General features: G+C 45.0%; 1 protein-coding gene across 1 annotated transcript; it reads right to left on the reverse strand.

Moving 5' to 3' along the window:
- Positions 1-2,448: 2,448 nt before the first annotated feature.
- On the reverse strand, positions 2,449-26,052 carry DGAT2 (diacylglycerol O-acyltransferase 2). The gene is made up of 8 exons (XM_057377020.1): positions 25,910-26,052; positions 18,201-18,320; positions 17,098-17,205; positions 16,223-16,293; positions 8,672-8,876; positions 5,526-5,700; positions 4,647-4,849; positions 2,449-3,856 (listed from the first exon to the last, which is right to left on the reverse strand). The coding sequence occupies exons 1-8, from the start codon at positions 25,947-25,949 to the stop codon at positions 3,702-3,704; spliced, it is 1,077 nt and encodes a 358-aa protein (XP_057233003.1). The 5' UTR covers positions 25,950-26,052; the 3' UTR covers positions 2,449-3,701.
- Between the last annotated feature and the right edge of the window lie 622 nt (positions 26,053-26,674).

The raw sequence follows: 26,674 nt of genomic DNA on the forward strand, positions 1-26,674 counted from the left end.
GGAAGGTTGCTGAACTAGAGGAAAGACAGGTCCACTGGAAAGCAAAGATGCCCATATCTCAAAAGAGATTGCAAGAAGAGCTTTATCAGGGCTGGTGTATCATGGACAGGAGCCTATCTGATATCATGGCCAAGGGATGTCACCTAGATAAGGTGGCAAGAGCATAGCAATTCCATTCWGGCACTGTCCCAGCAACACATAGCAGAGTCACAGAACCACAGAATCGTCATGGTTGTAAAAGTCCTCTAAGAACATTGAATCCAACAGTTAACCTGGCACCACCGAGGCCACCAGTAACCCCAGACCCCAGGAGTCACATTCATAAACTCTTAGTATACTTCCAGCAATCATGGTTCTAGCACTTCCCCTGGGCAGACTGTTCTAATGCTTGTCACCTCAAAGTCAGAGGCGATAATTTTAACTCGTATTACTGCTTAAGTTCATATTATCGCAGAACAGTTTGGATTGGAAGGGACGTTAAAGATGATCCCCCTTGTCCTGTCCCTCCATGCCTTAGTCCAAAGTCTTTCTCCAGCTCTCTTGGAACCCCCTTTAGGCACTGGAAGCGACTCTAAGGTCTCCCTGGAGCCTTCTCTTTTCCAGGCTGAACATCCCCAATTCTCCCAGCTTGTCTCCAGAGAGAGGGGCTCCAGCTCTCAGAGCCTCTTTGTGGCCTCCTCTGGACTTGCCAGGTCTATGTCCTTCTGGGGACCCCAGAGCCTCATGAATAAAGGGACCAAATCACCTCCCTTGAGCTGCTGCCCACACTATAGGAGCAGCCCAAGGTGCATTTGACCTTCTGCACACTATTGTATGAGATATCCTGGGCTGGTACCTTGGGCAAGAGTTGAGATCAGACAAAAAAAATCCCCTTTCACAGACTGGTGATAGCAAAAAAGCAAAGTTCACTGTCAATCTCATGTTAGTCTTTAAATATTAGGACTTCCAGCACAGCCRAGAATTGGGCAGAGCTGCTCCAACCTTGCAGTATGAAAAAATACAGGCTATTTGTTAGCATATTCCTTTTTGCAGGAATGGARCCTTACTTGAAATWACTYTCTCCTTCCTCTSTAATAGGGGRAATTGCAGTCTGCAGCTATGCTTTRATAWARAACTTGATAATCAAAAACATTGCTTGGAAAAAGCTCTGCAAGAACTGACCTACGCAAGTTCATGGACCCCTCAAAAGTACACTCCAGTGACTTGTGACAAATAGTTACAAGTGGTTTTGGCAGAGCTTTTCTTGCTACACATTTCCAGAGAAGTCACTGGAAACCCAACCTTAATGTCAGCTAGCAGAAAACAGATATAAATCAAACCCGCTAGGGGCGAAGAAAAGGAGAAGCAAGCAACACACCAAGTTTATCTTCCTGAGCAGGAGACTTTCAAATTCCATTGGCCTAGCCTGAAAAGGGCAAAGAATAAGTTTGGCTTTCATCTTATAGAACAGCAGGCTATGAAAGTCAGCCAGTACTGCTGGATCACTTCCATGGCTTACAGGCCACCCCCAGCCCAAAGACAACAGGTTAAATCTTTCCTTGTTACTCAAAGAGCCCACATGAATGTTTCAGCACCGTGGGCTATTTCTGGAGCRCTTTGCACCTCCCACAGTACACTCTAAATAATCAGAAYKGTTTGAGTTGGAAGTGACCTTAAAGCTCATCTTGTTCCAACTCTCCTGACAYGGGCAGGGACACTTTCCACTAAACCAGGTTGCTGGCCTGTAACACATCCAAGGAGATAAGGCAGCAAGAACTTCTTTTGACTGCTTATGCCAGGGCCTCACCACCCTCACAAGGAAGCATTTCTTCCCAATATGCAATTTAAATCTCTTCCCTATTAGGTTTATTGCYTGTTTACATAGGTTTTTATTTGCCCCTTGTCCTGTCACTAAACACTCTATATAGCAAGTCACTCTTTTTATAAGGCCCCCTTTCAAGTACTAGAAGGGGCAGGAAGGATTTTTTCACCTCAGGACCAGGGATGTAATCCAGCATATTCTGTTCTAGGCAGCAAAAACCCCAAGTAATTTGCCATAAGGAGCAATAGGGCATGAGCTTTCTGTATCTGCTCAGTAAAGGAAATCCACAGGTGGAGGTTCCCTCAGTTCCTTGTACACTCACAGGCAAAACCCCAAGTTTAAACCACAAAGATTTGCTTAAACTATCCTGGCCGTCCCCTGCAAGGGAGAATGCAGATGGTGAAACAGAATCATTAAGGTTGGAAAASACCTCWAAGATCAAGTCCAACCTTTAACCTAACTCTGTCAGGTCTATCACTACACACTTCCAGAGATGGTGATTTTGGTGTGAGTCTACCTTTGGAGAGACAAATCATTTTTTTCCCCATAGAAAGAAAGGTACAACTACAGTCACACAAACTACTGCTGTAAAACCAGCCACACACCCTGCAACACCAGAAGGACCAAAGCAACCCACTATTTTTGCCCAAGTTTATTTCTAGAAATTTGTACAAAAATTGATGCTCTGTAATACAATCATCTATCAAATATGACCAATTTGTCTTCAGAGGCAAGATTGCAGGAATGTGAAGTACCAGCCTCTTGCATGGAAGAAAGGCACATTTTAGAGCTCAAGAAACACTCAACTGAATCGCTGAAAAGGCAGGTCAGACATGCAAGTAGTGTGACGTTTCAGGTTTATACATAAACAAATTGTACTCTGAAGAAATCTCACTACAAGCAATATTAACATCCACGTAAACATTTTATAAAGACTTTTAAAAGTAGCTCACTTTAGATCCTATGTGTGCAAAGGCTACTCCTTTACATTCACTGGACGGAATAATTAAAAGCCTACTTTGGCCAGAAGTTACTCCCAAATTTTCCCCGAATACTTCTGGGATCCAAAACACTTGCACCAAGAGTCCCACTGCACTTTCTCCCTATGGGCTACCCATAAGAGTCTGCAACACCAGGGCCACATGACTGTACCATCCCACTGCTCCTGGAACTTGTCTTTGGAATTTTGTGGCTATGAAGAAGTCCCATTTTCCCAGCTAYAAGCCTCTGTGCACACAGCACCTGGGACATATTTGCTTCAGAGTGGTGAAGTTACAGCCACCAAATCATCCACTACGCTATGGATCAAGGTTCACCKGACTCTTCCCACTTGGTTTCCTGCACCATCCATCATCGATGCCACACCAGGGGGGCTGGCAGCCCCACTGAACTTCCAGAAAGGGCCTTTCCAAAGCAGAAATTCTGCTACGCAAGTATGACTTAACAGGGCTCTTGTGCAACCCGCTAGTGARACTGCCATGCTGCTCACATCAACCTGCTGCTTTTTAGGTTGAAAATCAGATGGGAGATGGGATCTACTCTGCCAAAATAGCTTGTGCTAGTGGGTACAGTAGCTGTAGGAATGTTTCTAATCCATTGCTGGCGATCCAACAGCATTATATAGCAGATTACAAAGGCAATTATTCACCCCATCCGAATCCTCACAGCAACAGTGCATTGTGCTTTTTTTTTTTTGTTTTTATAAAAGGTTGTTTGTAATGGGATTTCTCTAAAGCAAAGCCTTTCTTTATTATTTTCAGAAGTGGTCTAGCAATATTTTAAACACTTGCTTTGAAGGAGACATACACCCACACTTGCTTTCAAGTACACAATGACAACTTGGACTCCTGGAAAAGATGTGTTGGTTCTGAGAGAAGGAGGTGCTGCTGAACCAGTGCCTTCAGTTGACTTCCAAGACCTCAGTCTCTGGCAGGCCAAATTTGCTCTTGTATTTGTCAAAGAGTTTGATCAGGGAGTCCACATATAAGCTATGGTAGAAGTCCACTTCCTCCTGGGATGGATTATCAGTTTTGGGGATGGTGATGGGCTCTCCAACTGATAAAAAAAAGGGACAAATACACATTAGCTTAAATTTTCCTCCAACCTGGATATTTGTTCACTACAGACACAGCTAGAGTTCAGCATATCCATTCTCGCACAGCACAGTTTGCCATTATAGCAGAGGTTTGCTATAATTCCTCACACCTTTACCAGGCTCTGAAGCACAATTATCCCACCACAAGGATCCCCATCACATCTGCAGCAGTACCAGATTTGCTTTAGCCACAYAAATGCCTCTATTGCATTGAAGGTGGCCAGGAAGTCCCCTGTTTACAGCAGAGTGATAAATTCCCCCTTGACTAAGARGAGCCAAGAGTCAGCTCTTGTGTATTTCCTATACACACCACAAAAGCAAAGCTGACCTTTTCTTCCCCTCCCTCAAAGCCTCTCTGCTTCGGGTTGGAAGACTCAAAACACAAGTTTTAGAGTTGGCTTTAAGATTCAACTGTCAGCATCCCACTGGCCAGTTCTAGGAGCATGGAGGGCCAGGCTGCTACTGACTTTAGCTATCCAAGGCCAGAGAAACTAGACCTACAGTCTTTTCCCCCCCAAAAAGAGGCTTTTATGCAAAACTGCCTGGAAGCAGAAYGTGATTGAAGGATTGCAGCCTCTGGCAAYTCTTCTWGATCATTCTCAGTTTTGCTGGAAGRTTTTATATAGAAGGGAAAGGCATTTCATAATCAAGTCTCCACAACCAAACTAYAGCAGGTATACARYACAGACTYAAGTACTCTGCTACCATGCTACCAGAGAGGCACACAGCAYGTTTATACCAAAACCTTACCAACAGTAGTGATAGGCTTGGAGTAAGGTAACAATCCCCACGTGTTGGAGGAGAAGAGGCCACGGCCATGAAAGATGCATGGAGCAAAGCCAATGTGCTTCTGGAACTTCTTCTGAACCCATCTGCCCCAGGAACCCTCTTCAAAGATCACCTGCTTGTACACTTCATTCTCACCAAAGGAGTAGACAGGAACCAAGTCCGCTCTAGAAGACAAAAAGATGTCAGGACTCTATTTCCCTGGACTGTGGTTCATATGACAGCCCCACACACTGCTGTGTTGTGCCAGGCTGCACAGTTGCTGACAYTGTTGCCTGGAGCTTTTTTTGCAGCACAAGATACTGACAAAAGCCAGCCAAACTTGACATAAACAGACATACTTTGAAGGCATGCAAGAGAATTGTACTGATAATGAGCCTGTGGAACACTGCAGTCAGGCATTGGACATGCTTCCATATATACTCAAATCCTGGTTTTGATGAAAACCTCCTTTCAGACACATGAGGATGGTGCAGGTCATCACCTCATGCAGGTTACTGGCACCTGCCTCTCCTTGCCCTGGAAGCTTCCTGCTGTGCCAGGGATCCTCCTACCCCTGTACCTTGCTCAGGAGCAGAAGCCAAAGGACACTCGTGTCTGATCCCCCCCACAAACATTCACACAATGCAGCAAAATTGCAGAAAGGAGAATCYCTCCAAGGTATCAGCTACTTCAGGGAACAGAATCACAGAAYGGTTTAGACTGGAAGGGACCTTCAAARGCCATCTAGCCCCAMCCCCYTGCACTGAGCAAGGATCTTCACCTAGACAAGTGGTTCAATTAAGAGCACCTTCTGCATGCATGCAGTAGCAGTACTGCTCCAGCACTGAGGCTGTCCCTTACCCATGCCGTAGAGCAAGTTTCACAAATCCTTTYCGGTTCTTCAGTGTCACAGAGTTCTTCCCTGGGGTGCAGTTCAGGGACTCTGCTGCCCCTCCAACCACAATGATGATGGCATTGCCACTGCCATTCTTGGACAAGATGTAGTCTATGCTGTCMCGGTTCACAGGACATATACCTGGATCAAGGAGACACACACACAGGAGTCACACTACAAGATTAGCTGGTGACTTTAGGATCTTCTCATACTTTCAGCACAGTTTATGTCTCAACTGCAAGTTGAGTTGTCCAACCTCCCTGTGGTGAGAGCGGGTGGTATTAGCAGGCAATCTGGTCCTCAACTAAACAAGCAAACCTAGCAGCACTAGACTTGGCCATAAACTCCAAAAATATCAGCTCTCAAAAATTTCCCTTTATCTTCAAACTTCAGCAAGGATTTTCTGTATCTAGTGATATCAAAGGCATTGGTGTCAGACATGTAAACTGTTCCCTCCATGTAAACTTTACAGCAGGATTTGGTTTATCTTTAGTGAGGAAGAAAGGACTTGTGTTRTTTTGATGGCTAAGAGTCTGATTTTGACCAATTTCTCAGCAAAATTAGGTAGTGGAATAGGTTTGGGAGAATGCTTTAGTGATACAAAAATAAATGGAAAACCTTTGAGACAGATCTGAAATAACATGAAACTCTTGCAATCCTTTGCTGTCCTGGGAAGGAAAGGATGAATGGGGTGGAATGCTTAGGTAAGTCCATACTCAGAGAAGTGTGTGGGAAAGTCTTTCCCTCTCTCCTACACTGGAAAGGGCAGGACTCCTCTTCAGCTTTACTAAGCAATCTCTGCCCTAAAGCACCAGTCCTCACTCCAGGGAAATGAAAACCCAAAGACAGCACCTTTAACTTCTTCTGTATTGCTCTAAAAATGTGAAGAAATTTGATTGTCTGCTCTTTAAACGTTGTTTTTGCCCTACAACTGGTGTCCAAACTTGCTCCTGCCTCACGTTTTTGGCCAGGGTGAACCAAGGAGAAGTAGGATGCCCTCGTTTCCATTTCCATCAYGCAACACATCTGACCTGAGTACTTTAGGTCATTGCCCTATTACACCATTTAATCTTAGAAGCTGATTTTGCACATCTCATGGTATTCATTACTTGAGCCAAGAACTAAAAGATGAGCAGGCCCTCGGGACTTAGGACAAGTCTGCCAGGCCTTGATGTTTATCTGGGCATCAGGGTATCACCTATCCCAACTCCAGAAAAGAACAGAACAGACCACRCTTGACAGATCAGCTGGATTTGAGGATGAAAAATTAGTGTCTTTCAGCACAGCTCCATCTCTCTGACCATTTCTCCTCTGAAAGGCTCAGGCTATGCTCACTGCTTCAACTTTCATCCTTCTCCGGTGCTCTGGTGATCTCCTCATAGCTTACAGAATCCCTAGGATAACCTCTAATATGCTGTAAAATTAAGAATTCTTACTAGTTGTAAGCCAACTATGTGAATTGGTACAGTGTTAGGTTAAATTATAACAAATCCTCAAGTGGTTCAGCCACAGAAAAAAAGGATTGAGGGAATTCTAAGCCCTTTCTAAATTGTGTTAAGGCCTTTGTATCATCACTCTAAAGTTCTAGTATAGGAAAGTAGAGAAATTATGGCTTTCACAAGGTTAACTTCATCACACTTGTAGTATTGCTTAGATCCCAGGAAGAGAAGAAGCACAATTTTCCTCTGATTTAAGCACAATGCTCAGGGACATAGCCAAGCCAGCAATGACATTGCCAGTGTCTACTTCTACTTTCCTTCTAAAAAGAAAAAGGCAGCTGTGGCTGGCCACAAGATGTGTTTGCCAGTCATACTAAGAAAATTGAAGATGATTTTTTTAAAATACAGGAAGACTGTATGGAAACTTAAGCAACACAACTAAATTTACAGACATGACAGACTGGGAAGCAGATTCCAGATTCTCATGCACTGCTGTCCTGTGAAATTCCCAAATTATGGACTTCACACAGCAACTAACATCAGCGCAGGAAAGTAAAAACCAGCTTGACACACTATCTTTTCTAGATAGGGACAAACACCTTTTCTGCACCAGAGCAGGTTAGTTTTTTTCTCCCTCACTTAATTAAGGCAGTAATCTCAGAAAYAGTCAATTCTAACAAGTCAGAGCCAGGTACAGCTACTCCTRTCTTCTTCCCAGCCACGGTACWTAAGATCTCTGTTTTAAAGTAACTYGATGAAGCARTTCCAGAAACAGTGAACAGGTTACTGGATTGCTCAATTCATGGTCTTTAAGTGTTGTTGCTTCACCTCCATCTAACTGACAGGCATCCTCACTCTGAAAAGGAAGCTCAGGCCATGCAAGAACACTGTTTACTGAGATTTTAAACACTGCTTCCTCTGTCTAGTCATAACTTACAAGCCCTCCAGGAATCAAAATCGTGGACCCTGTTAAAACAGACCTATTAATGTAATTTAGCACACTTACATCACTGTCTAATCCGTATAATCCATCTATAGGAATACACTCAGGGAAGGGGCTCTCTGAACAGCTGGAACCATGCAATGCCCTAGATCCTTTACCCCTGGCAGTCACCCAGCAGTGCAGTTGGATGGAGAGAGCATCCATCACCAGTACAAAACACAGATGTGTGACAAGTCACGTGGCAGTGAGCCCAGAAACTGAGCTGGCCATGGGTACTCGGTATTTTACTGCAACTTCTGCAACTTCTTCCAGTACCTTCTACTAATAACTTGTTTCCATGTCTCCACCTTCCACCACTACAGATGTCAGATATCATTACTATGCCTTTGGACAAGAGTATCCTAGAGTTAAGGATGAACACAGAGGAGCAGCAGTGCTCGCAGCTCAAACTAGTCATCTTCACAGAATCACAGACTTGCTTGATTTGGAAGGAGCCTTAAAGACCATACAGTTCCAATCCTCTGCCATGGGCAGAGACACCTTCCACTAGACAGGATTTTTCACATTTATTCACAGCTTTCTCTTGACAGCCATATGAAAGCAATGATAGGTGATCCTACCAGCCAGAAGTGGTTACGTGAGCTTCTGACACAGCATTTCACTTGAAAGAGGTGAAGACAGGTCAGAGCCAAGGGCATGAGCAGAAATGGCACAGCGTGCTTGTGCTTACCACCAGACATTAAGTAGTCCCTCAAGATGGGCATCCTGAAGTTCCCAGCCAGGGTAGCAAGGTACGGTCGGATCCCAGGGAATTTCTGGCTCACACCTGTGGCCTCTGTGCTGAAGTTGCAAAAGGCACCCAAGCCCATGATGCCATGTGGATGGTACCCAAAAATGTAATTCCTGGTGGTCAGCAGATTGTGGGTTTTAACCAGCTAGAAAATAAAAAAGAGCTCAATTGAACATGGACCTTCAGATAGTAACTAAAATAGGAGAAGCATAAAACCTCATATCCCCCAGGTTTAGTCTCTCTTCCCATCAGGGAGAACATCCTAAGAGCTTGTGAATATGCTCGCCTGGATTTCAGAGGCTCTGATAGGAGCAGCCATTTTAACTTCAGTTTCCTGAGCAGAGGGAGCAGGATAAACAGGCTGGAATAAGAAGTCTGCTAGCCAAGTAGGAATAGGGATGGGTTGCTGCAGCCTGGGCCTTTTGCTTCTCTACTCCTTCCTAAGGAATTCTTACACACCTCCTGCCCAAACCAACCAAGTTCTTCAGTCCTGTAGCCACAGCTACGCCTCCTTCCAGGCTTTCTTTCAGCACATTAGTGGCTCACATCCCAGCATGAGGGGGAAAGAATATAAACATTGCTGTCTCATGGCAGAAGCAAGTTCACTTAATGCCTGAAAAACACAGCCAACCAGTGAATGTGCCTGTTGACCACCTTCCAAGTGGGAAAATGTGCAGAAGGGTGGTAACCACTGTGAGCTATCCCTTGTTTTAAGACATTCTGCCCTGGCCTACATGCCAAAGGGCCAACAAGACACCTCAAGCCATCTCTGATTCCAGCACGACATGCTCCACAAGTKGTGATTATATTGTTTTCAGGCTGTGCAATATTCCTAACCATTTGCTCCTCTGTTTGTACAGCATGAACTCACCACAGCTGTCTAGGCTAGCACAGAATCACCCATTTCCTGGTACCACTACTGTCAGAGGGATTTGTTTGGATGCTACAGGTAGCAGCAGCATCCCATGTGTCAGAGCATTTTCCCCAGCAGTACACAAGCAGTCTGAGACAAAGCACACAGCACAAAATACAGCAGGGCTACAGCATCATACTACAAAAATAGATCAAATTTGATTTTTTTTTTCTATATGTTAGAATAGYTTGCATTGGAAGGGACCTTAAGSATRATCCAGTTGCAAACCTCTGCCAYGKGCAGAGACACCTTTCTCTAGACCAGGTTGCTACAAACTCTGTCCAACCTSRCCTAAAACATTTCCTRGRATGAGGCAGCCACAGCTTCTCTGGGCARCCTGTGCCAGGGCCTCACTACCCTCAGAGTCAATAATCTCTTCCTAATATCTAATTTAAACATCTCCTCTTTTCCAGCTTCAATAGTGCCACTTTTTGCCCACTGCAACAACCCAGCAGCTCTCAGACCTATAAGCTGCAGCTTTGGCATGAGGTAACAGACAAGTGCACYCCATCCCTCAAGCTGCATATGCAAAGGTCACTGCATCAGCTCCCATAGGAAAAAACCTGCCAGATTTCCAAGATGTCACACCAGCATTACCCACCCCATTGCCTTTGGCCCAGTACTTTTGCACTACGCAAGTCCATTCTGTTGGACCACGCTACAGGGAACTGAAGTGCCATTGCAACACACTAMAGCAGCATGCCCAGAAACTTGATTCCCTTCTCTCCTTTGTCCTTAAACGAACTTACAGCCCCTGTGCTATTTAAAACAGCAGATAGGATATGGGCATGATGCAGCAGCACGTTCAGCAAGCTGAGTGGCTCTCTTCACAATTTCCTCTGGYTTTGAGGTCACATAGATCTCCAGGATCACAGAGGCTTGTGGCTGTGACAGCTCTGTAGAGCCCCATTACCTGTATCATACTAAGTCATCCTTTTATYCCTTTTTCTTTCTTTCCCAATTAGTAGATGACTTGCTTTCACTCCCCAGGGTAGAAGGGCTGTYCCCTTGATCAGTTACAACAAACAGGGATCACAAGCTACAGACCAAAAACAACTCTTCAGGAAAAACGTGGTGATATGGTAAGCAACCCTTCCATCTAGCAGCTCTTGATCAGTTGTATAAAGACTGCTACAACAGGCTGTCCACATCCGTGGTGGACTCCCCCATCCCCGGAGGAAGTCAAAAGCTGCGTGGAAGTAGCACCTGGGCATATGGGTTAGTACTAGCCTTGGCACTTCCAGCAGAATGGTTGGATTTCATGATTTTAGGGGACTTTTCCAACCAAAACAATACTCTGAATTTATGAGTCCACGCCTGGTAGACACAGACACATGTGGCTTGGCTGGACAAGCAGCAGACACTCTTCCTTAAAGCTCCTGTCAAGAGCAAAGTGGTGACTTCCAAGCSTCATCTCTCACCTGCACCAAGTATAGTTCCTTTTTAAGAAAGACAACTGAAAAAGGGCTTGTCCTTGTCATTCTGGAACATGAGGCATCTGCCCCTTGAGCTTGGCAGAACCACACATCTGGAGGACACACTGTTCTCCTGCTCCAGCCCCTCCACCACACGCAAGGACACCCAGATCCCAGTGTACCCCATTGCCTGGATACCTCATAGGAGCCCCAGCCAAGCTGCAGCCTTATCAGTGTGGTTGTTTTCCAAGAGCTCATGTTATGGAGCCATAGGGTTAGCAATATCCATGGCAATCAATCACCCACACCACTGCAGGAGCTGGGCAGGGAGTGTGCAGGGATCCAATTCACCAACAGCAAGGGAGAAGGGCTGAGCTTTAGCCTGGTATTCATACACAYGTGCTTTTCCCCTGCTTGTGCCATGCAGGCTGCCACTGCCCTCCACACCTGTCCCACAACACATGGGCTCACAGAAGGTAAACAGGGAGGGTGCAGGTGAAGGGCAGTTTCTTCTCCAAGGTAAGAAGTGACAGGACAAGAGGACATGGGCTCAAGTAGCACTGAGGGAGGTTTAGATTAGATACTAGGGAAAAATTTCTCAAAAGCCACTGGAATTGGTTRGACTCAATCCTCAAGGTCTTTTCTAACCTTAGTGATTCTATGTGTTCTTCCACCCACCAGACATCAGACAGGGCTGGGCACTTCTCTGCAAGTGGATGTCTCGGATCTGCTAAYGCACAAACTCAGCCCAGGGAGGGTCTGACCTGTCAATATCTTCTTCTCTCTCTATATTTAATCTAGAAGTGGGAATTTTTGAAGTACTGTAAATCCCTTATTTCTAACTCAAGCAAGAGTGAAAGACAGTGAAGTGCACAAGTCAGAAGGGTTTGGAACTAGAATGCATTCATTTCAACCCAAACCATTCTATGATGGGCCTGAAGCTCTATTCTGAACCTCCAAATAGTTTTACCTTTTGACTTCAAYGTCTCCTTCAGTCCCACACAGCTCTTTGGAGCCTCAGGGATCCCATGATAAGGCAGAGTCTGCACATCCCTGCTGCATCCCAGCCAGACAATCAGTACTGAGAGCGAAGCTGAACTTTCACCCTACACTAATACACCTGTTCACAGCTGCTGTCAGAGACCAAACCTGTTTCTCTGGGAGCAAGGTCCATCCACTTGTCTAATAATAAATTTCTTTACACAGATCTAATCCAGCCTACAGAAGCAGTAAGCTTCTCTAGCCAGTGTGACAGTACAAAAAAAAAAAACCATCAAGTGTTCTGTAAGCTAGTGCAACAGTGTAAAAAAAGCAAGTGATAATATTGAGTGCCACAGCCAAAGAACCATATTGCCAATTTTATTTGTAGCACAGTGGCACATTCAGTAGTGGAGAAAGGGGACTGCAGAACCATTGCTGCTTAGCCCCAGGAGCCAAAGAGCAGGATAAAAAACAGTTGTTTGGGTGGGAGCTGAGCAGCACTGTGAAAACATGCAGAGAGCAGAAAAACAGAGCTTATCCTGCAGGATTCCAAGCAGCAGTTCTCATAAGCATGTAAGCTTGCAAAACAGCCCAACAACTGCAATTAGCTCATACCCAGCTACAGTATGGAAGAAATTATCTTACCTTCTCAGCAGTGCAAGCCAGAACCTGAAGACCACCCCCAGGCTTCTAGTATTATATATGCCACAGATTCACAGTATGGTTTGGGTTGGAAGGGAACTTAAAAATCAATTTTTTTCAACCCCTGTCATGGGTAGGGGCACCTTCCACTAGACTAGGTTAGGACATAGCWATCAAACCTTTCTATTTCCATTCTGTAATTCATGTATAACAACTAAGGAGGAGCTTTGCCAGGARGCCAGCCAAGACACAGAATACAAGACAAATGCTTGGGAGGAAAAAAAAAAAAAATACACTTTTTGCAGCAATTCCTGCTCGGGCCAGATGCCCACTCTCCCACTGCAGTGAGTGGATCTCCCTGCACACAGCCTGACCAAGGTGACCCAAAGGTCTGCAGCCCCGGATACCTGGAGTCCTAGTGCACATGGAGATGCTCACSTGCTCAGGTGACAGCTTCTTTACCTAAACAAGACCTTCAGATGATGGCATTCCCAGTGTGACATCCTCAGATCAGCAGGATGTGCTCAGGAGGCTACTGGGATCTGTCTGCTGCAGTCCAGCACCATGCTCACACCTGCAAGGGCTTGGGTTTCACCTGTCACTGCAGATCCAGGAATCAGCTCACTGGAATATTCCTCAGCCACCTCATGCACTGCTTAGCTTAAACCTTTATTTACAAGGCCAGCCATCAACCAGCAGACAAACTTAAGCTTCTAGTGCCTAATCACTGCGTATTACMGCTTATTACTGTCAGAGCAGCTGCATGAAGCCCCAGAGAATGTGACCAGCCACTGCTCATGCTGAGCAACTGAGCCAGTTTTAGGCTGCTTTWCAAATCCACCTGGTATTACAAAACATGACCTCGTATCTCCAGGTAGAGGTACAATAGTCCTGGTGTTTCAGGTGGGGAGGCACTGATGACTCCAGTAAGACTAGCCTAATCAGCACAAACATCAGAGCACAGCCTGAATCTCATGCAGCTGCTCTAATACAGCAAGAAATAATAGGAAGAAATGCTTCCCTGTGAGGCGGTGAGGCCCTGGCACAGGTTGCCCAGAGAAGCTGTGGCTGCCCCATYCCTGGRAGTGTTCAAAGCCAAGTTGAATAGGGCTTGRAAACAACCTGGTCTAGTGGAAARTGTCCCTGCCTATGRCAGGGGSGTGAGCTTTAAGGTCCCTTCCAACTTTACTGTGATTCTGTTAATAAATCTGAGCCSATAGCCCAACAGMGGTGGTACCTCTGCAGGTACGGATGCAGCTACCACAGCTCTATGTGCAGACTTTGCAGGAGCTGAATTCAGCATAACAAGTGCCAWTGGTGAGACTGTCACTAGTGTAGTCTGTCCTTGCAGTGCTCAGTGGACACATGGCACAGGATGAGGTGCAGCAGAGAGAGGATTGCCCAGACAAACCATGACCCAGRGACACAAACCAAGCCCTGCTGAGCCATTACACAGATCAGGATCCAGYAAAAGGGAATTCTGCAGAGAGAACATTTAAACAAGTGATCCTCTGTAGACTTGTCTCCCTCTTGACCAAGAACAGCTAACTAGTTTAACCCAGGAGCTCCCATGCTCTTAGCAAATTCAAGCCCAAGTCATTCTGGTTCTTGGTACTATTCCTARTATCCAGAGATATTAATCATTGTTCATGCTATAAGATCAGTACCGTRACCATAGAAAACTACCTCTAGCACCTCTCTGTCCTATGATCCCTGTAGCAGCTTTTACCAACCCTGCAGTCAGCTGGCTGYTCCCCCAAAACAGCTGCAGGAGTCATCACCCAGCTGTCAGTCCTCACGTTCTGCTCTTTGCATGTGAATTGCCAGTGGGCTCTATAAACTTTGCACAACTCCTCCCCCTCAGTGGCAAAGGAATTACACCCACAAGGGGTTCTCACAAATGGGCTATGGGAACTAGCAACTATTTACCTAATACTGCTGCAAAGTTTAGTTTATCCTACCCCATCTCATCTATAAACCTACTTAAACAACCCAGCTGTTTGACAAACCTTTAATATCCACAGGGATCAAACCTTCAGGACTTCTGCCAGTGAACATTTCCATGAAGACAGGGATAAATGTGCCATCAAAGGAATGATGAAATAGCAGAACCAGTGCTACAGGTGATCCCTTGGAATCAGGTCCCCAGGACAGCAGAGCATATTTTGGCAATATCAAGGGAGCAGAGTTTAGTGTAGCAGTGAGGCCCTGGTACTAGAACACAACACATCTGAGACCCATCTTGAGCTGCAGAGCCTGCTCAGTTCTCTGTTAGCCATGAGACCCAGGCTGATTTCCAGCCTGTGCATGCATAGTGAATATTTCCATGTACACCTAGACTTGGCAAGAATTACCTGTTAACAACAGCAAATTTCATGGTGGACTTGGCAGTGCTGGGTTAATGGTCAAACTTGGTCTTAAAGGTCTTTTCCATCCTAAAAGGTTCTATGTTTCTAAGCGTACAAGAAGCTTGTTCACCAGCAGCACGTTCAGGCATCCTGAGAGYTCAAGTGACTTTGCAAAGGAAGAATCCAATCTAAGCTGCTTTCACATCCTKCTGGAATTGGATTCCCTGTTCCTTTCTGAAGCTGGACTATCTTGAGGATAGGTAGCTCAAAAATCATATCAAGGTCCCTCCCTCATACTCAAGCTGAATAAAACTTGCCAACAACYTTACATAATAGTCCTTTCAGCTGTGTGCCCTTCCAAAGAGGATCGAGTTCCCTCCTAGCTGAATTTAACCCTTGCTCCCTTCCAAGTCATCCAGCTAATTCTGCAATCCCAGAGCAAACTGGTAGCCCTGTCCTCTTTCTGAAACATGTCTGAACTAGCAGGAAAAATACAAGCATGTGTTGAACAAGTTACAAGCTGGAGAACTGAAACTATTCCCACTGCTGGCAAAACCCCTTCTCCAAAGCAAATAGACTTGAGGACAAATTTCACTGCTCTTTGCAAAATGCTAAGACATTTGGTGCACAGGGTTCCCAGCTATTCTGGCTCAATASATCCCAGAGCAGAAGTGTTACAGGAAAACAGATCAAAACTGAGCTAGATTTTATGATTTATGAGGGGGGAATAGAGTTAGGGTCAGCAGGACTCTGCTGCAGCACAGAAGAGAATCACAAAGTGATCTGCATTGGAAGGAACCTTAAAGATCATCCAATTAYAACTCCGTGYCATGGSCAGGGACACTTTCCACTAGACCAGGTTGCTCCAAGTCCCATCCAGCCTGGCTTTGAACACTCCCAGGGATGGAGCAGCCACCACTTATTGGGACAACCTGTGCCAGTGTCTCCAGAAGCTGGAGAGAACAAGGATTGCAGATTGCCTCAAAAAATCCAGTAAGACCACTAGAAGYAGCAGTTTCTGGCAATCGCATTGCCATCACTGGTGATACACTTCAGATTTTCTAACCACAGCTACCACATGGCAATGGTAACCAAGCCATGTCCTCCTTAGAGTTCACAGATATATTAGTGCCAGTACAAGAAGAAACTAAAGCAGTTAAACCCCAGGGTATAGAGTTAAACTTCAACTTACTCTTATTGGAAAATAATCCCTGAAGTACCTCCATATAGTCCAGTTTCTCACCCACTGGGATCTTCTTCCCCCTGTTGAGAAAAATGAATCATATTTTTAAGGCTCTTTCCATATGGCTGCCCATGATAAAGCCTGAAGGACTCCAAAGCTTGCTGTCTCACTAGAGGAATCAACACTTTCATTCCTTCATGTGGGACACATGCATCATTCACTGAAATCAGCACATGCTCTGGAACACACGGTACTTTGAGCAAATTAAGGCCCAACTGCAAATTTAGGGTAGACAACTCTATGATTCAAACTAGATACATTCAGATTCAACCTTTGGGAAAGGCCAAAATCCTGGATGATTTCAATCACCTTGAAACAATGCAGAACTGTGCTAATTGARTTCTAAAAGTAGTTGCCAAAGGTTGTTACCACAGTTGGTTCCCAGAAGCAGCTTCTAGAGGGTTGTTTTTTCTCCTGAAATAGTCTTCTGCTTAATTTGCAGCAACACTGACTCCATAGAGGAGCCACATCTTAATAATCACATCATAATCTGAACCTTGCAAGAGCTGGAAAGGACAGCAAGGTCTTGAATCTTTCCATCTTTCTGAATTACAGAAAGAATCTATCCCTTATGTTCGTAAAAGCAGGAAATGATAGGATATGAGTGAATGTTAATCTTGTACTGCCCTCAGCATCAATAAAACCTACGGTCACTGCTCATGCTAAGGGCTGACATTTAAATGCTTCACTGAATAATGCTTTTGGTCAGTGATTCAGCCAAGTCCCACTAAGACAGAAAGTCATCCATTATAAGGAAGTGCTTCTTTGTCCAAATATGGAAACAGGGACACCTTAAGTGCAAGGATCTGTTCTGCAATATTTACCTTTCTTTGGTGTATTCCAGTCAAATACCAGCCAGGCTAAATATAGAGCAGCAATCGCCCAGCAATCTGTGCACAGTATGTACATGAGGATTAAAGTGCAAGCAATACCTGCAGAGGTGCAAGAAAGAAGAAAACAAGGTTGCATCAGGTTTTGATCTCCATTTACACCCCTTGCCTTTTACTCTTCTATGCTGAAATCTAGTCTCAATCTGATGTCATTAATCCTCAATCAAATTCGATTTGGCTAAAAACACCTTACRTAGGGCTCAAGCAGCTTCCTCTAGAGCTCTGGAAAACCTCAACCTCCCCTTAATGGTCCTCCAGGTATCTTTCCATCCTATCTCCAAGCAGGGCAGCTGCTTCCATAGACTTGATGAGCACCAAGATTTCTTTGTGGCCCACACCAATGGAGGTTTTTTCCCCCACAGCTACATACATCTTCCGCAGATTACACCAGCTCTACATCAGCATCCCAGCAGGGTGCCAAGGACCCTGCCCATAAATGACATTGCCATTCTAGCTCAAACAGAATTGAAAAGGAACAGTGAGAGATGCTGAGTGCAGTCATTCTCCTGTTTAATTATAAAAAATTTAGAGGAGCAGAGGAGTCTGAGGCTTCACATAATCCAAGTACCCATGGACAGTCTTTACTCTTTTGCTGGTCTAACACAAACATTTGCCCATCTCTGGTACCCCCTGGAAGGAGAACAAGCCAAGARGAAGCCATTCCTGTTGCAGTCACTTTCATCAGTTGCCAACTGCTTCTCGGAAATCTCTGTGAGTATTCCCATGAGCGAGCCAGGTAAGATATTTCCAATTGTTTCAGCCTCATTTGCACAGTAGACCCAGACATGAGCTAAACATCAGTCTTTCCACAGCTCTTACGATTTTCTAGAGCCAGGAAAAGTAATTTATYCTTGAAAATATCAATGTAACTAGTTTACAATATCTATACACCCCAGCAGTTGCCCTGCTGCAGAACACATCCAGTAATTACTGGACAAAAGTATAAAAATTAAATTTTTTTTTGCATTAAAATTGTTCCAGAATTACAGCAAAAACCCCTTTGCTTTAGACCAAAAGTGAAGTTTACATTTACTTGCCCATGATAAGAAAAGTGAGAACCCATTGCAGCACGGAGATGATTTGGAGTTGTTTCTCTACTTTGGATTTCAATAGCCAGAACAAATCCTGCAGAGCAGAAAGAATGTTTGATCCTGTGCCTGAGGAAAGAAAAAATAAAGAAATAAAGTTCTATTTGCACACTGAGAAAAGGGAACAATATTTTTTCTTTCAAATAGAATCACAGAACAAAGGATCATCAAGTTCAACTTACTTTATAAGAGATTTTAGATAAATGTGCAGTTTGCTTTTAGAGCAAGGCTTGCTAAAAGCTACTATTTTCCATGGAGTTTGGGCATCCTGGAAGAGGAAGAATTGGCACCTATCAACATCCAGCATTCTTCAGAATAACGGAGGGAATTAATGGGTAACCATGAGTTCCCACCTGAGCAAGCCTCTATTGACTTGACCATAAAAATGCAGATGTTAACACATGTTCCTAACACATACCCTCATCTCAAGCTGCCAGTTCCTTGAAGTGGTGTTTCATAAGAGGGAACCCCACGAGTCCACAGTAAGATAAAGATCAGCTGCCTCAACCACAGGGAAGCAGACATCAGGTTGTGGTCTGAGCTGTTCTCATCCACCCTTCAGAAGGCCTGTTGCACAACTCCCAGTGCTATTCAAGGAAAGCTCTGTGCTCCAGCCTTACTCAGCACACAGCCCAAGGGCTGATTGAGCAACACCTCAACCCACTACCCTCAACAGCTCTACAAGTAAGGAAAATTATCAGCATTCCTAAAGCAGTAAATGAGAAGGAAGAAGCTGAAAGCCGCTCTTGTRAAAAGCTTTAGATATTCAAGAGGGGAGAAAACCAAAAGTGGGTAAAASACTGAAGTGGGAGACTTGCTTTCTATATGAGGAACCATCCACTACAGCTTTTGGCAATGTACTCAACCTCCAGAAAGAAGCACTTATGCGTGGGTTTTCCTTCACTTTTCTTCCTGACTTTATTTACAAGCACCATAATAACTGGCCAAAATACAAATCATGTTCATGTATATTTACATACTTCCTTTTGTGCTTAGGATCAGCCTGTTATTAGAAGGACTATGAAAGAAGCTGTTAATTAAATGGGTTCAGTCCTTGCTGACAAGATATGATCCTGCTAATGGTAATAGCATAGCAAGTGTTCACACTCAATCAAATGAAACTGATTGAAAATAGCTTCTYTAAGTATAAGCAGGCACTAGTATTTTTGGTAATTTCTACAAAGATACTCTCACTGACACATCCTTTAATTATGTAAAGCATCTGTTTCATAGGAATAAGGGTTGATTTAGATTAAATAAGGAAGAAGTTTTTTATTCTCAGGGTGGTGAAACATTGGCATTGGTTACCCAGAGATGCCTCTTCCCTGGGAACATTCAGGGGGSAGCCACACCAAAGGCTGCAGCCTAAATCTAGAGGCAGACCACCCAGTTCAGATTCTTGGTTCTGCTTAGTTCATGTTACACAGACAATCCCAGCAGTGGGTTGSGCATTAGTTACTCTAAGCAGAACAAGTTTTAGGCTGGGAGAGATCATACCACTACAATTGCCAGTAAATTGAAACCTACGGCGCTAATACATATTGAAGCAGCAGCTAGAGCCGAAAGCAGTTCTTTACCAGATAATATAGTGCAGTATTAAGAGTGAGTCCAGCAAGTAGTTCTCCTGCTTCTGAGGTGAGACAGGAGAATACGCTGAGTTAAACTGCCACTGTGCATTGATTTGCCACACTAGAGTATCTAGGCAGTGAGATTCAGAAATTCTGTGCTGTAAAAACTGGCAGTAAATAACCAAATTTGCAGTGAGGTATAAACTCCACCCCATTTTTTACAAAGCTAGCTGCCTGTCCCAGGGTAAAAGATACCTATTGGATTTGGAATGGTTTGTATTAGGAAAGAACTTRATGTTCATTGCAATCTAATGCCCTGCCATGGGCAGGGATACATTTCACTATAGCAGGTGGCTCAATTCTTCCTGAGAGACCATAGCTCCAGGAACTTGCTATCCCAAGAACTTTACAAAACTGCACATGAACAGACTTGATGAAGACTRAGGATTACCAGATATAAGTTTAAAGAAAGCTTACAGTAACCGTGGTGCCATTGGCCATATGTTTATGTACTCAAAATATGCCAAAAGTCTTAGAACTTATTTGTGACTCACAATAAAAGCCCAGCCCCATTAAATTTTATTCTTCCAGCACCTGCATTTACAACACCAAGCCTCTTTGGTTTCATAAACCCAACACTCCAGCCTTGGATCAGCTAAATCTCAATCCTCTTCCAAAAGAGAAGAACTGTTTATCCCTCCAGATGAGATTTTGTACTTCAGCATTTTCTACATGTTTGAACCAATTGCAGGCATTGCCAGCCCTGTAAATAGACCAGTGTTGGGTAGCATAAGTCAACCTGTCAACTTGTTTTCCAAACCACATGAAGATACACTCAAATCCTGCAGATAGAGGGAAGGCAGTGGTTTGACAGACAGCTCCAAGCACCTGCCCTTGGATAAGTGGTGTCCTGGGTCTTGCTGAAAGCAAAGACATCCTACACAGAGAAAAGATTATGCACTGCAGAAAAGTCCCAAGGGCTGAATATTAACATTTGATTCCCAGTTAAGACATGAAAGATGCCTGGTGGCAATTGGAAGGACTGTGGGAATCATCAGAGAAGTCACCTGGCCAGTTCATCAGGTCTRCCTTTGACCCAAACCTGCACACTCCAGATGAACGCATTTCATCAACCAAGCATTTACAGGTTTTACTGCCAAGACAACCCTTTCTAGACAGCCCTGAGCTTGCTGTTCATAATGACAGACCTGACACTGTGTATTCAACCACCCATGCAAGCCTTGCCTCCTTTCACCTTCAACTTCAGTAGCCGGGAGGCATTTTTGTAAAGACACTCCATGCTCTGGAAAACCAGGCCAGTTACCAGTAACACAGAACAGAAGAGCTTTGACAAATCAACAGAAATGTGGGGGTTTGGCACTCAGCCACAGAAGAACTACCCAACATTGACACTTGGGCTCAGTCCATTAGAGAAAATACTTCCTTTTAAGGGCTCACCTGTGTGCCCATACTAAGCACCTTTCACATTATTAAAAGCCCAAGGCATTTTCTCTAATTTTCAGAAAACAGATTATCCTAATAACCTGGTTTTAAAAGGCCCAGTAGATATAACTATAACTTTGAGGCAGAAGGATACTGTCTACACCAGCATTTTGTATCCATTTCTATCAGTCTTTTCCCAAGGAAATATTCCGGATCCTGAAGAAACCCAAACCTCCATCTTCTACTGCTGAAGACAGTAGCTTGTCCTGTGCTGGCCACACAACACTGCCCCTGGAGTATTTTCCAGGGTACCCRTCCCAGAACTGGAAAGCCTGACAGGGGAACCTTGACTAGATGACCCTTAAGATCCCTTCTAACCCAAGCAATTCCATAACTGTTGAGGACAGCCTTAGTATGCCACGTCCACAGAGGACATACTTTACCCACAGCTTTCCTGGTCTCAGATGAGATCCTAGCACCCCAGCTCACATGGCAGCCCATTCCTTTAAGTACTGATGGGATATTCCCTGCACCAAGCCGTGCATGGCTCTCAAGATTGCTCCTTGTCACAATGGACAGAGTAGCACCTTCTCCAGGAGACCTCCCTGCTGCCAGGGATAGCAGCCATCTCCAGCCTTCCAAGAAAGCTCAGGGACATTAGCCAGCTGTTCTGCAACTGGTGATGGGCTTGAAACACTGTTATCATTTAATTCCACTGAACACCAAAAGACCAGGAGTTGCTACCAAGGAGATCCTGGAGTCAGCAAAAGCTTTGACCAAGCATTTGACTCCTGCAACACAGACTCAGCATCTGGTGCTCTTTCAGTACAATTTATTTCAGATAAATTACTCAAACATTATTTATCTAGGCAGGGAAGCAGAATCAAAGGTCTCAAGAGTGGAAGTAAACAGGACTTCACACATGGGTACCAGAAAAACCCAACTGACAGGACTTGATTAAAAGCCAGCTAAAGAAACTAACTGAGAGGAAGTACAAGTGTTACATATAGGTAAAAATACACTGAAACCATGTTAAAGCCAAGCTTTATTTGTCCCCCTTTCCAGACAGCTAGCATGTTAATCTCAGCCAAGAATTAAACTGCTTCACAGAGCTTATTTGCAGGAAAACCATATTAGATCCATCAAAGCAYAARCTGCAAATGGACATTTTGAGCTACRTAAATGGCAGAGAAGCTGAAAYTGGARGCAWAACAAAGCTAGATAAGATAAGCAGACCGAATACTAGAATATCCAGGAGGATTCAGCCTCCCATGCAAAAGCAGGACTCCACACAGCACGCTGCTACACCTGTAAAACCCCTTGAGTAACACAAGTTCTTCTGAGTCTGGGGCTAACTTGGGTGCCCCAAGCATAAGCATACTCACTATATAGTAAAAAATTTGTTAAAAAAATAGTGAGCAACCAGAGCAGAGTATAGTTATCTTGTCCTGTACACAGCTTTAGAACAGTTTGCTCCTKTCCCAGGAAGCTACTCAATAATCCCATATTATCTGCAGCACAGTGTCTCTACAGCTGAAGGTCAACAACATTGTTAAGAGGGACATGCAAATAAAAATTTATAACAGCTCCTTTAGAAAGAAGCTTGGATTCTCCAGACCCAATAAACAAATCTGTTGACATTTCTCACGTTAGTTCTGCATTTACTCATAGTACTAAACTAAGCCCTCAGTCTCCATGCTCACAGCTCTATGTAGGTTAAAGTGATGTAACCAACAAGACCCAGCTGCCCCAGACCAGCCAACAAGCTTACATTTAAGTTAGCAGGACAGGACAGGTCTGGGTCCTGCTAAGGTCCCATTTTCTCCCAAGAGAAAATGACCCATCCTACTATAATTCATCAGTGCATCCAGAGCACATGGAAGCCCTGAAAGAGGGGTTTCAGATGAGCAAGCCCAGACCTTCACCTTCCAGACAACTTCGTCAAGAGAAAACAYCTCCATGCATCCAACAGTGATCCTGTTCTCCCAAAACAGGAGCTCCCAGGCTGCCCACCCCAGAGCAGAACTGGGGTCTGGTAAACCTCACAGACTATCTAACTCCAAGATAAAGCTAAGCAAAAGCATCTTCCTCATCCCAACCTTCTGACAGGTGAAAAAACATTAGAAACAACACTCCAGCACAGGACCACCTTTCAGTGTTGCAGCCACACCAACATCTTTCCTCAGTAGRGAGTGATGAGACAGACCTTGCTGCTCTGCCAAGCACAAGGAGGTGACCTCTTGGTCATCCCATGGCCAAACTGAGGCAGGTCAAGATGAGGAGACAACAATCCCTGCTACCTGACCAGGTGTCTCAGAGCATCATCCAATCCTAGGCAGTGGCCCAAGATCTGCTCTGATTTTTGCAATACTGGGTTGATATCCAAGGGCATTCTTCAGTATATATACAGGGATAGATATAGAGACAGATGCCTAAACCCTTTTTTTTTTTTGATTGTTTTTAAACAGGATCAAACTTAATTCAGCCAAATCCACGAGCACCAGGACAAGTCACAAAAGCACTAAGATGAAAAATAAAAGGACAGTATGAGCCATTCTGATGCTCACCCAAAAGTAAGCTCTTTGCACAGGCAAGATACTTGGAAGAAAAAATATTCAGTGAAGTAGGAAAAAAAAGTCTAATGGGTTTGTTCTACACATMCTCCATAGTCAGAGAAGTTGTCCAACATAATCAAGTACTAATGAGATTCCATGAATGAACCTCTATACCACATCAGTTTCGGCCAGACTTTGATCTGCAGGGTCTCACATTCCTATCCCCAAAACCCAGCCCAAGTAAGAACTCCTCTGGGAGGCACCTGGATTTGGCTTTGAAGCCAATTCTGTGCTTTTCCTGCCCAGACAATCCTGGCAAGGGGGTGGCAGATGCCRCAGTCACCAAGGCAACACCTCCTGTCTCCCCAAGCAGAAAACACATGAGGATATAACTCAAAAAGCACAAATATCACTGCAGGATCCCACGAGGTGCCTCWGAGGAAAACTGACCTGAGGAGAGTTAAGACAGCTTTCCATCACTAATCAGGATTATCTAGAGATGAGGCCAATCACTGTCCCTAAACCACACTCCATTTTGAATTATGCACGTGTCCTACATCCATCATTAACATGTCAGTGCCAACAAGGTGGCTGTAAAGTCTCAGGTCAACCCTACATATTTTATAGGTTTCCTAAATTATTTATTCTCTGCACTTAGCTTGCAGTTAACTCTCAGCTCAACAGTTCAGATGCTGCTAATTCAAGTGACCTCTCTCAACTGAAAACATAACTTGCCCTCTGTTAGTTGTGTAAGCAAGTAAAGTTATTTTAAGAAGCAGATTTGAGCAGAGGAAACACACAGAGGTCTTTTCCCCAGTCGATTCACAGCTGATCCTTCAGATCAAACACTAAAATACTTCTGGCTGAGATGGGCGCCAGCAGCTCTACACGCAGGACTGGGCAGGACAGTGCAAAAGCAAAACCTCAGGGGTTAATTCACCAGGTTCATGTCCTTTCAGCCCTGCAAATGATTTGCTTAAGAAACCATTTCACAGGTCTCTTCATCCCAGGAGGAATTAGCAGTTTATTTTTTTGAGGGCAAAAGGCCTTTCACAGCACAGAAGAATCACTCAAGAAACCTTAAATCGTTGTCCAAGAGCATTTTCATGCAAAGCCCCTCCTGTTTGGAAATCCTGACCTTTCTCTAGACAAGCAACCTTGCAGAAGGGATACTAAACTCTAACCAGCAAAACATTTAGACTTGCTGATTTTATTCCTACAATATCCTTTAAGATGCTGTTACAAGCATGCAAGAGAACTTGTCGTTTGGGATTTCYTACATTGTCTCTCCAAAGCCCTTTAACAACAAGTTGCAGCGTGCAGGGAAGTGTTCGCTGTCTGCAGCAGCTCTGCCCACGATGGGTGTCAGCCACAGACACCCATTCCACTTATCTCGACAAGTCACTCACGACCACAGAGGGCTGTAAAAGCAAACTTGGCGGAACTTGTTACCACAAAACTCCTGCTGAACAYTGAATCTTCAGCTCCTCATAAAACAACAACAAATAGCAACGTGTTGCCCTTTTTTTCCTCTCCCGTTGATGTAGGTATGGGGAACATATTATTRCAAAACAGTTGGACTTGATGAAGAGGCCTTTTCCAACCTAAACTAYTTTATGAAAATAAGGCTGAGACTGAATTTTATCAGCCATGCGTGCCGATAAAACTAGTACACTTCYCTTCCTACCATCACAAAAAGAGGAAAAAAAAGACTCGTTTATACGCATGTGTTTTACGCCCACATYTCGCCAAGGTGTAAACTCACTCAGACCAACCAGAGCCGCTTCGAACAGCCCGAGGAGCGCAGCCCGAGCTCCGAGCTCGCTAAAACACAAAACCTGCGCAGAGATCCGTAATCCCCATCTCAAGAAACGCTGCAGCTGCCTCCCCGCCATTGCACATCGCTCTCCCTCCCTTCCTATTCCTCCTGCACAAAGCTGCTGCGGCCAAAAAAAGGGGGAATATCAAAAAGCTAAGCGTTTGGGGGCTGCTCCCACCCCAGCCCTTGAACCGGCGGAACGCTGCYCCGCACCGCAGCATCCCCCTCCCGGCACCAGGACCCACCTCCACCCCTCCCCACCGCCCCCGGTACCTCTGAGCACCCCGGAGTAGGCAGCAATGATGGTCTTCATGGTAGGAGGGTGCTCAACACTCGGACAGGGCCATGGGATGGAGAACTGCAGCCGGCTCCACAGCCCCGGTGCAGCCGGCGAGTAGGAGCAGGAGCAGCCGCGTATCCATATATAGTGCCGGGGAGGTGGGAGGAGGAGGAGGAGGAGGAGGAGGAGGAGGGGAAGGGGGAAGGGCAGGGAAGGGCGGGCCTGGCAGGAAGCCCGGGTCCTTCAGCCCGGACGCGGAGGTGGGGGGGAACCTCTTGGTACAGGTAGTGCAGCTTTTTGTATGAGATTTGGGAGCGGGGCCAACGAGCAGAGGCCCACTGCCCACACAGGCTGTTTCATTCCCTGTTTTATAGAATCACACAACAGTTTGGATGGGAACAGACRTTAAAGCTMACYCAGTTCCAACCCTCTGCYKTGAGCAGGGACACCTTCCACTAGACCAGGTTGCTCCCTGCYRTATCYAACCTGGCCTTGAACAYTTCCAGGGATGGGGCAGCCACAGCTTCYMKGGGCAACCTCAGGTGCCMGGCTTCACCACCATCACAGCCAAGAATTTCTTCCCAATATCCCATCTWACCCTGCCCTCTGATAGTGAGAAGCCATTCCCCCTTGTCCCGTTCTTCCAGGCTCTTKTCCAGTCTCTCTCCAGCTTTCTTGGAGCCCCTTTAAGGACTGGCAGGGGCTCTGAGGTCTCTCCCCGGAGCCTTCTCCAGGCTGARGAGCCCAAACTCTCCYAR

Source organism: Malurus melanocephalus, unplaced genomic scaffold (assembly GCF_030028575.1).
Source record: "Malurus melanocephalus ecotype Western Australia unplaced genomic scaffold, MMel_1.1 scaffold_298, whole genome shotgun sequence".
Classification (NCBI taxonomy): Eukaryota; Metazoa; Chordata; class Aves; order Passeriformes; family Maluridae; genus Malurus; species Malurus melanocephalus.